This window comes from Balaenoptera physalus (genome assembly GCF_965194825.1).
Source record: "Balaenoptera physalus genome assembly, chromosome: 2".
NCBI classification, from domain to species: Eukaryota; Metazoa; Chordata; class Mammalia; order Artiodactyla; family Balaenopteridae; genus Balaenoptera; species Balaenoptera physalus.
In genome coordinates, this window is record NC_138883.1 from 120868610 (window position 1) to 120885654 (window position 17045).

General features: G+C 37.7%; 1 protein-coding gene across 1 annotated transcript in view; it reads left to right on the forward strand.

Moving 5' to 3' along the window:
• The window catches only part of ETFA (electron transfer flavoprotein subunit alpha), a 92858-nt gene extending 76089 nt beyond the window's left edge, over positions 1 to 16769 (forward strand). The window contains exon 12 of the mRNA XM_082452687.1: positions 16462 to 16769. Within this exon, the coding sequence (XP_082308813.1) occupies positions 16462 to 16500 (39 nt within the window). The 3' untranslated portion in view covers positions 16501 to 16769. The remainder of the gene's footprint in view (positions 1 to 16461) is intronic.
• The last annotated feature ends 276 nt before the right edge of the window (positions 16770 to 17045 follow it).

Consider the following 17045-nt stretch of genomic DNA (forward strand, 5'->3'; position numbering starts at 1 on the left):
GCTTGTGTACTGTATATTGCTACTCACATGTGGGACTTACTGGATAAAAGAATGAAGTGTTAGACAGTCGGAAATTTGTGATGTTCATACTGTGTGGGACACCATTGCATCTATCATTGCTACAAAGATGCTTCTGCCTCAAGGCAGGATATCACTGCTATCTTTGTAGCAATGATAGATGCAGTGGTGTCCCACACATTGTGCCTCTTGCATTAAGGGCAACTCCCAGGTTTAACATGAGAGAGTGTATGTATCTGTATTGTATGTGTGTGTGTGTTTGTGCGCATGCACGTGATCAAAGAGGTATCTCATTGAGAGTCCTAGGACAGTAAAAGTGGAAAGGGACCTCAAAGATCATCCAGTCAGCTGATTTCCAACCTGAGATTCTCAAGCTTTTTTTGGTGTTTTAAGAAGCGCACTTTTAAAAATTTTTTGAAAAATTTTTTTATTGAGATAACATAGTTTTATAACATTATATAAGTTTCATGTGTACAACATTATATTTCTACTTCTGTATACCCTACAGCATGCTGACCACCAAAAATTTAGTTTCCACCTATCACCATACCGTTGATCCCCTTTACTCATTGCACCCTACCCCAAGCCCCTTCTCCTCTGGTAACCACTATTCTGTTCTCTGATTCTACGTGTTTGTTTTTATTTGGTGTGTTCATTTACTTTGTTTTGGTGGGGGGGGGGGTTATATTCCACATGAGTGAAATTGTCTTCCTCCTGATTTATTTCCTTAGCATAATACCGTCAAGGTCCATCCATGTTGTCACAAATGGCAAGATTTCATCTTTTTTTATGGATGAATAGTATCCCATTGTATATGTATACACCACATCTTCTTTATCCATGCACTGTTTGATGGCCACTTAGGTTGTTTCCCTATCTTGGCTGTTGTAAATATACTGCAGTGAACCTAGGAGTCCCCATATATCTTTTCTTTTAAAACTTTTTGTTTTATATTGGAGTATAGCCGATTAACAATGTTGTGATCGTTTCAGGTGCACAGCAAAGCAACTCAGCCATACATATACATGTATCCATTCTCCCCCAGAGTTCCCTCCCATCCAGGCTGCCACATAACATTGAACAGAGTTCCCTGTGCAATGCAGTAGGTCCTTGTATACGGGTCATTTTAAATACCCGTATATCTTTTCAAGTTAGTGTTTTTGTATTCTTTGGATAAATAACGCAGGAGTGGGATAGCTGGTTCATGTGGTAGTTCTATTCTTAATTTTTTGGGGAATCTCCATACTTTTTCCCATAGTGGCTGCACCAATTTACATTCCCATCAGCAGTGCAGGAGGGTTCCCTTTTCTCCACTTCCTCACCAACACTTGTTATTTCTTACCTTTTTGATAATAGTCATTCTAAGAGAAATGAGGTTTTGATTTGCAAGTCCCTAATAATTAGTGATGTTGAACATCTTTTCATGTGCCTGTTGGCCATCCATATGTCTTCTTTGGAAAAATGTCTATTCAGCTCCTCTGCCCATTTTTTTTTAATTAATTAATTAATTAATTTATGGCTGTGTTAGGTCTTCATTTCTGTGCGAGGGCTTTCTCTAGTTGTGGCAAGCGGGGGCCACTCTTCATCGCGGTGCGCGGGCCTCTCTCACTATCGCGGCCTCTCGTTGCGGAGCACCTCTGCCCATTTTTTAATCAGGGTGTTTGTTTTGTTGTTGTTGAGGTGTATGAATTCTTTACATATTTTGGATATTAACCCCTTATTGGATATATGATTTGCAGATATCTTCTCTTGTTTCATAGGTTGTCTTTCCATTTTGTCAATGATTTCCTTTGTCATGCAGAAGCTTTTTAGTTTGCCATTTGTTTATTTTTTGCTTTTGTTTGCCTTGCCTGAGGAGACATATCTGGAAAGATGTTGCTAAGACTAATATCAAAGAGCATACTGCCTATGTTTTCTTCTAGGAGTACTATGGTTTCAGGTCTTACATTCAAGTCTTTGATCCATTTTGAATTGATTTTTGTGTGGGGCATGGTCTATTTTCATTTTTTTGCCTGTGGCTGTCCAGTTTTCCCAGCACCATTTATTGACGAGACTGTTCTTTCTCCATTGTATGTTCTTTGTTCCTTCATTGTAAATTAATTTTCTGTATATGTGTGGGTTTATTTCTGGGCTCTCTATTCTCTTCCACTGGTCTATGTATCTGTTTTTGTGCCAATACCATGCTGTTTTGATTACTATGGCTTTGTTATATAATTTGAAATCAGGGCATGGGATACCTCCAGCTTTGTTCTTTTTCCTCAGGATTGCTTTGGTTTTTGGGGGGCTTTTATGTTCCATGTAAATTTTAGAATTTTTTGTTCTATTTCTGTGAAAAATGTCCTTGGAATTTTGATAGGGATTGCATTGAATCTGTAGATTGCTTTGGGCAGTATCAACATTTTAACAATGTTAATTCTTCCAGTCTATGAGCATGGAATATCTTTTCATTTATTTATGTCTTCTTCAGTTTCTTTCAACAGTGTCTTTCAGTTTTCATTGTACAGGTCTTTCACTTCCTTGGTTAGATATATTACTGGGCATTTTATACTTTTTGTTGTGATTGTAAACAGGATTGTTGTCTTAATTTCTCTCTCTGCTAGTTCATTGGCAGTATGTAGAAACGCAGCAGGTTTTTGTATGTTGATTTTGTACCCTGAAGCTTTGCTGTATTCATTTATTACTTCTAATAGTTTTTTGGTGGAATCTTTAGGGTTTTCCATATATCAAATTATGTCATCCACAAATAATGACATTTTTACTTCTTCCTTTCCAATTTGGATGCCTTTTATTTCTTTTTCTTGCCTAAATGCTCTGGCTAGGACTTCCAGTACTGTGTTGAATAAGAGTGGTGAGAGTGGGCATCCTTGTCTTGTTCCTGATTTTAGAGGGATCACTTGGTTTTTCACCACTAAGTGTGTTGTTCGTGGGTTTTATACATATGACCTTTATTTTGTTGAAGTACATTCCTTCTGCACCCACTTTATTGAGAGATTTTACCATAAATGGATGTTGAATCTTGTCAAGTGCTTTTTCTGCATCTGTTGAGATGATCATATGGTTTTTGTCCTTCATTTTGTTAATGTTATATGTCACGTTAATTGATTTGCAGATGTTGAACCATTCTTGCATTCCTGGAATAAATCTCACTTGATCATGGTGTGTGATCCTTCTAATGTATTGTTGTATTTGGTTTGCTAATATTTTGTTGAGAGTTTTTTCATCTATATTCATCAGAGAGATTGGTCTGTAATTTTCTTTCTTTGGGTTGTCTGTGTCTGGGTTTGGTATCAGGATAATGTTGGCCTCATAAAATGAGTTAGGAAACGTTCCCTCTTCAGTTTTTTGGAATAGTTTGAGAAGGGTGGGTATTAAATCTTCTTTGAATATTTAGTAGAATTCACCTGTGAGGCCACCTGGTTCTGAACTTTTGTTTTCTGGGGAGCTTTTGATTACTGTTTCAGTCTCTGTACTAGTGACTGGTCTATTCACATTCTCTATTTTTCATGATTGAGTCTTGAAAAGTTGTATGATTCTAAGAATTTGTCCATTTCTTCTAGGTTGTCCAGTTTGTTGGCATATAGCTGTTCATAATATTCTCTTATAATCCTTTGTATTTCTGTGGTACCCATTGTTATTTCTCCTCTTTTGTTGATTTTATTTATCAGAGCCTTCTTTTTTTCTTGGTGAGTTTAGCTAATAGTTTGTCAATTTTGGTTATCTTTTCAAAGAATCAGCTCTTAGTTTCACTGATCTTCTCTATCATCTTTTAGTCTCTATTTCATTTATTCTGATCTTTATTATTTCCTTCCTTCTACTGGCTTTGGGCTTTGTTCTTTTTCTGGTTCCTTTAGGTGTGAGAGTAGCTTGTTTATTTGAGATTTTTCTTGTTTCTTGAAGTAGGCCTGTGTTGCTATAAGCTTCCCTCTCAGTACTGCTTTTGCTCTGTCCCATAGATTTGGGTATGTCATATTTTCATTTTCTTTGGTCTTCAGGTAATTTTTTATTTCTCCTTTGATTTCCTCATGGGCCCAACAGTTGTTCAGTAGCATGTTGTTCATTCTCCACATTTTTATGATTTTTTCCAGCTTTCTTCGTGTAGTTGATTTCTAGATTCATACCATTATGATCAGAAAAGATGCTTGATATGATTTCAGTCTTCTTAAATGTATTGAGAGTTGTTTTGTGTCCCAACATATGGTCTATCCTTGAGAAAATTCCATGTGCACTTGAGAAGAATGTGTATTCTGCTGCATTTGGATGGCCTGTTCTGTACAAATCTATCAAATCAGATCTGACGTTTCATTTAAGGCTGCTCTTTCCTTATTGACTTTCTGTCTGAATTATCTATTGGTTGATGTAAGTAGGATCTCCTACTATTACTGTGTTGCTGTCAGTTTCTCCCTGTAGGTCTGTTAATAGTTGTTTTATATATTTTGGTGCTCCTCTGTTAGGTGCATATATGTTAATAAGTTGTGTCTTCTTATGAATTGTCCCTTTTTCATTATACATTGTCCAATTTGTCTCTTGTTAATTTTTTTGTCTTGAAGTCTTTTTGTCTGATATGAGTGTAGCTACACTTTCTTTTGGCTGCCATTTGTTTAGAGTATCATCTTCCATCCCTTAAGAAGTCCACATTTGACTATAGGGAGACTATTTGGAGTAAGACATAATTTTTATTTGCCTTTAGCTAGAATTACGGTAGTGTCTATCTCATGCTGCTCAGAAGTTCTGAAGTACAGTTATATATGCCTTTGATTAATACAAAGTGAGAAAGTTAATCAGTCCTTAAAAATGCAGTTTGGGGAAAAACTAGTAAAGAAGATACTAAAAATTCTGCTTGAGTTGCAGCCTCCCATTTATTACTATATGAGTAACATGCAGGGTGTGTTCTTCTTAAGTTGTCTGTGTCCCAGAGAGATGTGATTTGGGGAAGCTGCTCAGCAAGTTATTGGCACAACTAAGCCAGGCTCCTGATTTCTGTTCGTTTTCTCATCACTCTGCCTTTCCAGCTCATCAGGTACCACAGCTGGGTGGTTCACCACTACTCCTGTATCTTAGATAAGTTGCAGTAAATAGAACCACATCTTTGACAGACTAGCAGCCAAGGCAGAACTAGACAGAAATCAAATTGTTTTCTCAGTTGAAATCAGAATGATTCCAGATGAATATTATAATTATAGTAATTCTGACAGAAGAAGAGACAGGGTGGCTCAGTGAATATACTTCTCACTGGAGCCACCCTCTCTTTAAAAATCAAATATTTAGGGGCTTCCCTGGTGGCACAGTGGTTGAGAATCTGCCTGCTAATGCAGGGGACACGGGTTCGAGCCCTGGTCTGGGAAGATCCCACATGCTGCGGAGTAACTAAGCCCGTGCGCCACAACTACTGAACCTGCGCGTCTGGAGCCTGTGCTCCGCAACAAGAGAGGCCGCGATGGTGAGAGGCCCGCGCACTGCGATGAAGAGTGGCCCCCGCTTGCTGCAACTAGAGAAGGCCCTCGCGCAGAAACGAAGACCCAACACAGCCAAATTAATTAATTAATTAATTAATTTTTAAAAAAAATCAAATATTTAAAGGTATAACAACTTTAAAAATACAAGTATGCAAATGATGAATGAAAATTATTATCTATTTGGGATTATGATCTTAAAATAACATCATAAGTCAAATAATAGCTGTGTAAAAAGGGCGTTTTTAGATCAAATTTTTGTTTAAAAATTAAAAATTTCAAACTGTATCACACATAACAAGTGTATATGGCTATTAGACTAATAATTCTCTAAGGGATACTGTGTCCACCAAATTTCATCATGTCTGGAGTAAAAATGTATATGCATAACATTTTATTTTCTTATATTCATCCTTTTACTTTACCCTCCAACAATCATATGAGTTAGGACAAGTTTTTTTTTTTTTCTTCATGTGACAGAAATAACATGGTATGGTAATTATGAGCTTTGTTTCATATTCTGTCTTGGGCACATACTAATTAAAGTATCTTAGCCAAGTTATTTAATCTCTCTGAATATAAGCTTTCTCATAGATAATATAAATATTACACTACCTTGTAATGAGAATTAAATGAGATTATACTGCACCTAGTATAGTCTATGTTAAATATTAGCCTACCTGTTTGTATTTCCTACCATACATTTACATAGTAGGTGCTTAATAAATGGTAAATATCATAATCAGAGTTAGAGTGATAGGGCAGAGGGCACCACCTGACTGATAGTTTGGGGTCTTTGTTTTTTTCTTAATATAATAGCTTTACTGAGATGTAATTCATATACTGTAAAATTTACACTTTTAAAATGTACAGTTCGGTGGGGTTTTTTTTTAGTATATTCACAGAGTTATGCAGCCATCACTACTGTCTAATTCTGGAACATCTTCATCACACTGAGGAAACCCCATACCCATTAGCAGCCACTCCCTATTCACATTCTCCCCAGCCCCTGGCAACAACTAATCTACTTTGTGTCTCTGTACATTTGCCAGTCTTGGATATAGAATCATGTAATATATGGTCTTTTGTGGCTGGCTTCTTAGCATAATGTTTTAAAGGTTCACCATGTTGTAGCATGTATCAGCACTTTATTCCTTTTTATTGCCAAGTAATAGCCATCATATGGATATGCCACAATCTGTTTATCCATTCATCAGTTGATAGACTTTTGAGTTGTTTCCACGTTTTGTCTGTTGTAAGTAATGCTGCCATGAGCATTCATGTATGAGTTTTTGTGCACTGATTCATCTTGTTTGGATATATATCTAGGAATGGAATTGCTGGTTTACTTTATAACTCTATGTTTAACATTTTGAAGAACTGTCAGACTGTTTTACAAAGTGGCTGCCTCATTTTACATTCCTACCAAATATACAAGGGCCCCAGTTTCTCCATACACTGGCTTACACTTGTTACTGTCTTTTATTATAGCCATCCTAATGGTTGTGAAGTGGTATCTCATTGTGGTTTTGATTTGCATTTTTCTGATGACCAGTGATATTGAGCATTTTTCGTGTGTGCTTTTTGGCCATTTGTATATCTTCTTTAGAGAAATGTTTATCCAAGTCCTTTGTCCATTTTTTTTTTTTTTTTTCACACACACACACTGTATTTTATTTTTACAAGAGATAAATAGACTGACACCAAGCATTGTACATGGATGACCACAACAAAAGCAACAATGATTGCAATTACCAAACATGAAACACACTCATACTATGTCATAATATTGACATTCAGTCCAGTAATCCTCCACTGTAACAGCTCCTTTACTTTGCAGTGAAAATTGATTTGTATATTCTTTGCCTCTGAGTCCTTGTGGGATTTTTTTTTTTTTTTAATTCAGACAGAAAGTCACAAAAATTATACTCATCCTCATCAGTTCACTCAGTCCCATGTAATTAATTGTTTTTTTTCATCTTGATCTTTTGTTAGCACTTTTATGAGTTCATCAGTTTTTCATCAGAGTTCTGAAAATGCTTATTCATTCAGTTCAGCAGTACAGTCAGTTACCAGAAACCTGTACTTGTCAGAGTCTTTTCCATGAATTTCTTGAAGATGAAACCCTTTTATAGGAACATATTTGCAAAATCATCAGAGTACACCCAGAACTGTCTGTAAATGACAAAAGACTTAAAAATGACCACGGTAAAAGATTTGATGAAAGTTCATAATAATGCAGTTGACAAGAAAATTAGTTATTTCTGAGATATACATTTTAAAGTAATAACTAGGATTATGACTTATAACATTATACCAGAACATATAAGATTTTTAGAAATTTCATGTAATGTCTGAAACATTTATATTAACATATTTCCATACATATTTCCATACAAATACAAATATAAGATTTTTAGAAATTTCATGTAATGTCTGAAACGTTTATATTAACATATTTCCATACATATTTCCATACAAATACAAATATAAGATTTTTAGGAATTTCATGTAATGTCTGAAACATTTATATTAACATGTTTCCATACAAATAACCCAATGAAAGTTTAGTATTAGTTGTTTTGTTTGTTTTTTTATACTGCAGGTTCTTATTAGGCATCAATTTTATACATATCAGTGTATACATGCCAATCCCAATCGCCCAATTCAGCACACCACCATCCCCACCTCACCGCAGTTTTCCCCCCTTGGTGTCCATATGTCCATTCTCTACATCTGTGTCTCAACTTCTGCCCTGCAAACTGGCTCATCTGTATCATTTTTCTAGGTTCCACATACATGCATTAATATATGATATTTGTTTTTCTCTTTCTGACTTACTTCACTCTGTATGACAGTCTCTAGATCCATCCACGTCTCAACAAATGACTCAATTTCGTTCCTTTTTATGGCTGAGTAATATTCCATTGTATATATGTACCACATCTTCTTTATCCATTCGTCTGTTGATGGGCATTTAGGTTGCTTCCATGGCCTGGCTATTGTAAATAGTGCTGCAATGAACATTCGGGTGCATGTGTCTTTTTGAATTACGGTTTTCTCTGGGTATATGCCCAGTAGTGGGATTGCTGGGTCATATGGTAATTCTATTTTTAGTTTTTTAAGGAACCTCCATATTGTTCTCCAGAGTGGCTGTATCAATTTACATTCCCACCAACAGTGCAAGAGGGTTCCCTTTTCTCCACACCCTCTCCAGCATTTGTTGTTTGTAGATTTTCTGATGATCCCCATTCTAACAGGAGTGAGGTGATACCTCATTGTAGTTTTGATTTGCATTTCTCTAATAATTAGTGATGTTGAGCAGCTTTTCATGTGCTTCGTGGCCGTCTGTATGTGTTCTTTGGAGAAATGTCTATTTAGGTCTTCTGCCCTTTTTTGGATTGGGGTGTTTGTTTCTTTGATATTGAGCTGAATGAGCTGTTTATATATTTTGGAGATTAATCCTTTGTCCGTTGATTCATTTGCAAATATTTTCTCCCATTCTGAGGGTTGTCTTTTCGTCTTGTTTATGGTTTCCTTTGCTGTGCAAAAACTTTGAAGTTTCATTAGGTCCCACTTGTTTATTTTTGTTTTTATTTCCATTACTCTAGGAGGTGGATCAAAAAAGATCTTGCTGTGATTTATGTCAAAGAGTGTTCTTCCTATGTTTTCCTCTAAGAGTTTTATAGTGTCCAGTCTTATATTTAGGTCTCTAATCCATTTTGAGTTTATTTTTGTGTATGGTGTTAGGGAGTATTCTAATTTCATTCTTTTACATGTAGCTGTCCAGTTTTCCCAGCACCACTTATTGAAGAGACTGTCTTTTCTCCATTGTATATCTTTGCCTCCTTTGTCATAGATTAGTTGACCATAGGTGCGTGGGTTAATCTCTGGGCTTTCTATCTTGTTCCATTGATCTATGTTTCTGTTTTTGTGCCAGTACCATATTGTCTTGATTACTGTAGCTTTGTAGTATAGTCTGAAGTCAGGGAGTCTGATTCCTCCAGCTCCATTTTTTTGCCTCAAGACTGCTTTGGCTATTCGGGGTCTTTTGTGTCTCCATACAAATTTTAAGATGATTTGTTCTAGCTCCGTAAAAAATGCCATTGGTAATTTGATAGGGATTGCATTGAATCTGTAGATTGCTTTGGGTAGTATACTCATTTTCACAATGTTGATTCTTCCAATCCAAGAACATGGTATATCTCTCCATCTGTTGGTATCATCTTTAATTTCTTTCATCAGTGTCTTATAGTTTTCTGCATACAGGTCTTTTGTCTCCCTAGGTAGGTTTATTCCTAGGTATTTTATTCTTTTTGTTGCAATGGTAAATGGGAGTGTTTCCATAATTTCTCTTTCAGATTTTTCATCATTAGTGTATAGGAATGCAAGAGATTTCTGTGCATTAATTTTGTATCCTGCAACTTTACCATATTCATTAATTAGCTCTAGCAGTTTTCTGGTGGCAGTTTTAGGATTCTCTATGTATAGTATCATGTCATCCGCAAACAGTGACAGTTTTACTTCCTCTTTTCCAATTTGTATTCCTTTTATTTCTTTTTCTTCTCTGATTGCCGTGGCTAGGACTTCCAGAACTATGTTGAATAATAGTGGTGAGAGTGGACATCCTTGTCTCGTTCCTGATCTTAGAGGAAATGCTTTCAGTTTTTCACCATTGAGAATGATGTTTGCTGTGGGTTTGTCATATATGGCCTTTATTATGTTGAGGTAGGTTCCCTCTATGCCCACTTTCTGGAGAGTTTTTATCATAAATGGGTGTTGAATTTTGTCAAAAGCTTTTTCTGCATCTATTGAGATGATCATATGGTTTTTATTCTTCAGTTTGTTAATATGGTGTATCACATTGATTGATTTGCGTATATTGAAGAATCCTTGCATCCCTGGGATAAATCCCACTTGATCGTGGTGTATGATCCTTTTAATGTGTTGTTGGATTCTGTTTGCTAGTATTTTGTTGAGGATTTTTGCATCTATATTCATCAGTGATATTGGTCTGTAATTTTCTTTTTTTGTAGTGTCTTTGTCTGGTTTTGGTATCAGGGTGATGGTGGCCTCATAGAATGAGTTTGGGAGTGTTCCTTCCTCTGCAATTTTTTGGAAGAGTTTGAGAAGGATGGGTGTTAGCTCTTCTCTAAATGTTTGATAGAATTCCCCTGTGAAGCCATCTGGTCCTGGACTTTTGTTTGTTGGAAGATTTTTAATCACAGTTTCAATTTCATTACTTGTGATTGGTCTGTTTATATTTTCTGTTTCTTCCTGATTCAGTCTTGGAAGGTTATACCTTTCTAAGAATTTGTCCATTTCTTCCAGGTTGTCCATTTTATTGGCATAAAGTTGCTTATAGTAGTCTCTTAGGATGTTTTGTATTTCTGCAGTGTCTGTTGTAACTTCTCCTTTTTCATTTCTGATTTTATTGATTTGAGTCCTCTCCCTCTTTTTCTTGATGAGTCTGGCTAATGGCTTATCAATTTTGTTTATCTTCTCAAAGAACCAACTTTTAGTTTTATTGATCTTTGCTATTGTTTTCTTTGTTTCTATCTCATTTATTTCTGCTCTGATCTTTATGATTTCTTTCCTTCTGCTAACTTTGGGTTTTGTTTGTTCTTCTTTCTCTAGTTTCTTTAGGTGTAAGGTTAGATTGTTTACTTGAGATTTTTCTTGTTTCTTTAGGTAGGCTTGTATAGCTATAAACTTCCCTCTTAGAACCGCTTTTGCTGCATCCCATAGGTTTTGGGTCGTCGTGTTTTCATTGTCATTTGTCTCTAGGTATTTTTTTATTTCCTCTTTGATTTCTTCAGTGATCTTTTGGTTATTTAGTAACGTATTGTTTAGCCTCCATGTGTTTGTCTTTTTTACGTTTTTTTCCCTGTAATTCATTTCTAATCTCATAGCGTTGTGGTCAGAAAAGATGCTTGGTATGATTTCAATTTTCTTAAATTTACTGAGGCTTGATTTGTGACCCAAGATGTGATCTATCCTGGAGAATGTTCCGTGCGCACTTGAGAAGAATGTGTAATCTGCTGTTTTTGGATGGAATGTCCTATATATATCAATTAAATCTATCTGGTCTATTGTGTCATTTAAAGCTTCTGTTTCCTTATTTATTTTCATTTTGGATGATCTGTCCATTGGTGTAAGTGAAGTGTTAAAGTCCCCCACTATTATTGTGTTACTGTCGATTTCCTCTTTTATAGCTGTTAGCAGTTGCCTTATGTATTGAGGTGCTCCTATGTTGGGTGCATATATATTTATAATTGTTATATCTTCTTCTTGGATTGATCCCTGGATCATTATGTAGTGTCCTTCCTTGTCTCTTGTAACATTCTTTACTTTAAAGTCTATTTTATCTGATATGAGTATAGCTACTCCAGCTTTCTTTTGATTTCCATTTGCATGGAATATCTTTTTCCATCCCCTAACTTTCAGTCTGTATGTGTCCCTAGGTCTAAAGTGGGTCTCTTGTAGACAGCATATATATGGGTCCTGTTTTTGTATCCATTCAGCCAGTCTATGTCTTTTGGTTGGGGCGTTTAATCCATTCACGTTTAAGGTAATTATCGATATGTATGTTCCTATGACCATTTTCTTAATTGTTTTGGGTTTGTTTTTGTAGGTCCTTTTCTTCTCTTGTTTTTCCCACTTAGAGAAGTTCCTTTAGCATTTGTTGTAGAGCTGGTTTGGTGGTGCTGAATTCTCTTAGCTTTTGCTTGTCTGTAAAGCTTTTGATTTCTCCATCAAATCTAAATGAGATCCTTGCCGGGTAGAGTAATCTTGGTTGTAGGTTCTTCCCTTTCATCACTTTAAGTATATCATGCCACTCCCTTCTGGCTTGCAGAGTTTCTGCTGAGAAATCAGCTGTTAACCTTATGGGAGTTCCCTTGTATGTTATTTGTCGTTTTTCCCTTGCTGCTTTCAATAATTTTTCTTTGTCTTTAATTTTTGCCACTTTGATTACTATGTGTCTCGGCGTGTTTCTCCTTGGGTTTATTCTGTATGGGACTCTCTGCGCTTCCTGGACTTGGGTGGCTATCTCCTTTCCCATGTTAGGGAAGTTTTCGACTATAACCTCTTCAAATATTTTCTCTGGTCCTTTCTCTCTCTCTTCTCCTTCTGGGACCCCTATAATGCGAATGTTGTTGCGTTTAATGTTGTCCCAGAGGTCTCTTAGGCTGTCTTCATTTCTTTTCATTCTTTTTTCTTTAGTCTGTTCCGCAGCAGTGAATTCCACCATTCTGTCTTCCAGGTCACTTATCCGTTCTTCTGCCTCAGTTATTCTGCTATTGATTACTTCTAGTGTAGTTTTCATTTCAGTTATTGTATTGGTCATCTCTGTTTGTTTGTTCTTTAATTCTTCTAGGTCTTTGTTAATCATTTCTTGCATCTTCTCAATCTTTGCCTCCATTCTTATTCCGAGGTCCTGGATCATCTTCACTATCATTATTCTGAATTCTTTCTCTGGAAGGTTGCCTATCTCCACTTCATTTAGTTGTTTTTCTGGGGTTTTTTCTTGTTCCTTCATCTGGTATATAGCCCTCTGCCTTTTCATCTTGTCTATCTTTCTGTAACTGTGGTTTTTGGTCCGCAGGCTGCAGGATTGTAGTTTTTCTTGCTTCTGCTCTCTGCCCTCTGGTGGTTGAGGCTATCTAAGAGGCTTGATGGGAGGCTCTGGTGGTGGGTAGAGCTGACTGTTGCTGTGGCGGTCAGAGCTCAGTAAAACCTTAATCCCCTTGACTGTTGATGGGTGGGGCTGGGTTCCCTCCCTGTTGCTGTGGCGGTCAGAGCTCAGTAAAACCTTAATCCACTTGACTGTCGATGGGTGGGGCTGGGTTCCCTCCCTGTTGGTTGTTTTGCCTGAGGCAACCCAACACTGGAGCCTACCCGTGCTCTTTGGTGGGGTTAATGGCAGACTCTGGGAGGGCTCACGGCAAGGAGAACTTCCCAGAACCTCGGCTGCCAGTGTCCTTATCCCCCCGGTGAAACAGAGCCACCACTCGCCCCTGCAGGAGACCCCCCAACACCAGCAGGTAGGTCTGGTTCAGTCTCCCCCAGGGTCACTGCTCCTTCCCCTGGGTCCCGATGCACACATTACTTTGTGTGTGCCCTCCAAGAGTGGCGTCTCTGTTTCCCCCAGTCCTGTCAAAGTTCTGCAGTCAATTCCCACTAGGCTTCAAAGTCTGATTCTCTAGGAATTCTTCCTCCCGTAGCCGGACCCCCAGGTTGGGAAGCCTGACGTGGGGCTCAGAACCTTCACTCCAGTGGGTGGACTTCTGTGGTATAAGTGTTCGCCAGTCTGTGAGTCACCCACCCAGCAGTTATGGGATTTGATTTTACTCTGATTGCGCCCCTCCTACCGTCTCACTGTGGCTTCTCCTCTGTCCTTGGACGTGGGGTATCCTCCTTGGTGAAGTCCAGGGTCCTCCTGTCAATGATTGTCCAGCAGCCAGTTTTGATTCTGGTGCTCTCGGAAGAGGGAGTGAGAGCACGTCCTTCTACTCCGCCATCTTGGTTAATCCCTCCCCTTTGTCCATTTTTTAATTGAATTGTTTGTCTTTTTGTTGCTGAGTTGTAAGATTTCTTCATATATTCTGGATGTTAAACCCTTGTCAGACATATGATTTCTAAGTATTTTCTCCCATTTTGTAGGTTGTCTTTTCACTTTCTTGATAATGTCCTTTGATGACAAAAGGTTTTAATTTTGATAAAGGCCAGTTCATCTATTTTTTTCTTTTGTTGCTTAGGTTTTGGATGTCATATCTAAGAATCCGTTGTCATGATCCAAGAGTCTTATGGTTTTCGCTCTTATAATTAGGTTGTGGATCCATGTTGAATTAATTTTTGTATATGGTGTGAGGCGAAGGTCCAACGTCATTCTTTTGTATGTGTGGATATCCAGTTGTCCATCTCCATTGGAGAGACTATTGTGTTCTCATTGATTAGACTTGGCATACCTCCTGTCTTTTTAAACCTTTTTCACCTCTTCCCAGCATAGTCATTCACTGGAGTCATTCTAATCCCTTTACTGTCTCTGGAACCTGCATTGTTTATCTCTGTTTGCCTCCTTATTTTTTTGCTCAGTATCTTTTTCTTCTCCATGGTAATGTCCTGATTTTTCTTAGTCCGCACCAGTCTCAGCTTTCCTCAGGACTCCTGAATTTGGAGCTTTTAGTGCCGTTCTTCTCATCCTCTTACATTACAGTGGAAGATGAGCACATTTCTAACCGGGTTGTTCATAGGCCTCTGGCTCTTCTCTCCAAATAGTGAGTGGAACTCCTCATGGCCAGGAATCAGGCCTGAACTTCTTTATCTCCCATAGTGCTTATCCTGAGGAAATACTAGGTAAATGAGTGAAATATAGTTGTGCTGTGACTTATATCAGTAGATTATCGTATTTTAAACATAAATTCACTCTCATTTGGTCTTACTGAATAGGGAACTGCCTCTGCAGTATCTAAAATAGAATAAAAGTAAGAATCCAGATCTTTCAGTGTGCTAAGACCATCAAGATACTCAGTAAACTGAGTTGACATGTTCTTTTTCCTAACTAAGGCATTGTGTGGTATGCTTGGAAAGTCTGAGGTTGATCTAATAAAAAGGATGTAGAGGATGGAGAGAGAAAGACCCTTCAACTCTTTTTTGGGGAGTGTGGCAGGGGGACATTCTGTAAGGTTTTTAAAAACTGTTCTAAACCAAATTAATGTTTTATTTAAAAGCAGTTGGGCTCTAGCCTATTTTTCATGAAACACGTAGGTCCCACATGAAGCTCATTTAGCATGTCATCTGTGTGACTGGCATAAGCTCATGGTCTCTCCACGGAGAAAAGCTGGGAGAAATGGTGCCAGCACTTAATGCTGCCCCTGAGCTAATGCCTCCTGGCTCCATGGTAAACATGGGCCTTTTAATAGGCTGGAGACAAAGTGACATTCGGAAGGAACAACATGTCAACAATTTCCTTAATAAATTTTGTACGAACACATTATTTCCACCTAATGGAAATGTAACTCTCTTAAATAATTGAGAGGCTATATTCATCAGTGGCGAGTTCAGCTGGGATCTTTGTGAGCTAGGGCAGTCGACAGCCCCTTGGAAGACTGAGTAATTGATATTTTACACGAGTAGCTCAGCTAGTTTTTAGGTGGGCTCTGTGTGACATTCCCCTGCAGTCCCCACACGTAGCCCTCCTCTGTTGTCCAGGCTGTTACAAAGCAGCTCCACACCAAAAGCTCCAGTTGCAGCCACTAAACTGCCAAGACCAAGGGTTAGTAATTAATCCTTTTTAAGGTGGGAGCCAACTCGGTCAGTTTCCCTCACTGTGGTTTCTTACTGTGTCTGCTGACCAACCACTGCATCAGCACAAGGCCTTGATTTTAATAAAGAGTGATGATGGGTAGTGTTCAGCATGCAGCTCATTTTTACGTGCCAGAAGATAGTAACATGTGCTGAGGAACAACAGCCGCAGTGTTTGTTAAATGAATGATGAATGAATGAATGAACAATGAGAAAACAAGTACTAGAGGAGGTTGACAGGAGTCATGACTAAGCAAGAGACTCTGGTGTGGACTTTGAAGGAAGGGCAGGAATGCAGTGAGGGAAGGAAGAATGCTAGGAAACACGAAGGTAAAAAATATACACTATTCTCAGCACAGAGAAAAGTTGGACTTCCTATTTTCTGTGGTGCCTTTCTGAGGTTTGGGGTTGTGTCAGAAAGGCTCCTAGGCCATGAGTGGGCTTTGGCCCTGCCAGCCATGTGTCCCAGGTGACCTCTCCCTCCCAAGGTTTATAGTTTCCCCATGGATGGGAAGAGAGACTATGGGCAAACAGGGAGTTCCTGGGTGGGGGAGAGAAGGGGGCACTTTGTACCTCCATAGTGATTCACATTGTTTCTTTTGGCCTCTTTTTACTTCTTAAGGAGCTGTGACCATATCACAATGAAGACTCAAGTTGCTTAATTACTTTTATTTTTTTTAATTTGCAGGTTATTCCTGAAATGACAGAACTATTGAAGAAAAAATGAGCCATGACCATGTCTTAAGAAGGAAAATTGTATCAAAGTATATTCAGCTGAAATCATAGAAATTCATGGCTAACATAACAATCATTGGAAAGTGTGGAGAGCTACATTTTGTAATTTGAGGAAAAATTCTAACAGGCACCAGAATGCTTTTTTATGGGGTTATTATTATGTTTCTTTTTAATTATTTGTGGTTCCAAACAGTTATTTTTTGAAATTTTCTAGTTCTGTAATAAAATATATAATAAAGCCTTTCCACAGCTTTAAAACTATTACCAGAAATATGCCTATCTTTGTAAAGGAAGAGAGAAAATTGAAAAACAGGAGTGAAAGTTAATTTATTATTTTATCTTTGCCTGTGTTGTTCATGGAAGGCTCTGTGTTTTAGGCAAAATTGTAAACATGAATGTTGCCACCAGCCTAATCAACATAATCTAGTTGTTAAGATAAGGGAACTAGATTGGCAAATTGAGAGTTAAAAAAGCATGGCCACAAAGCATGGATATTATCTTAAATATATTCCAGTCTTCTGAAAATCATAGCTTATG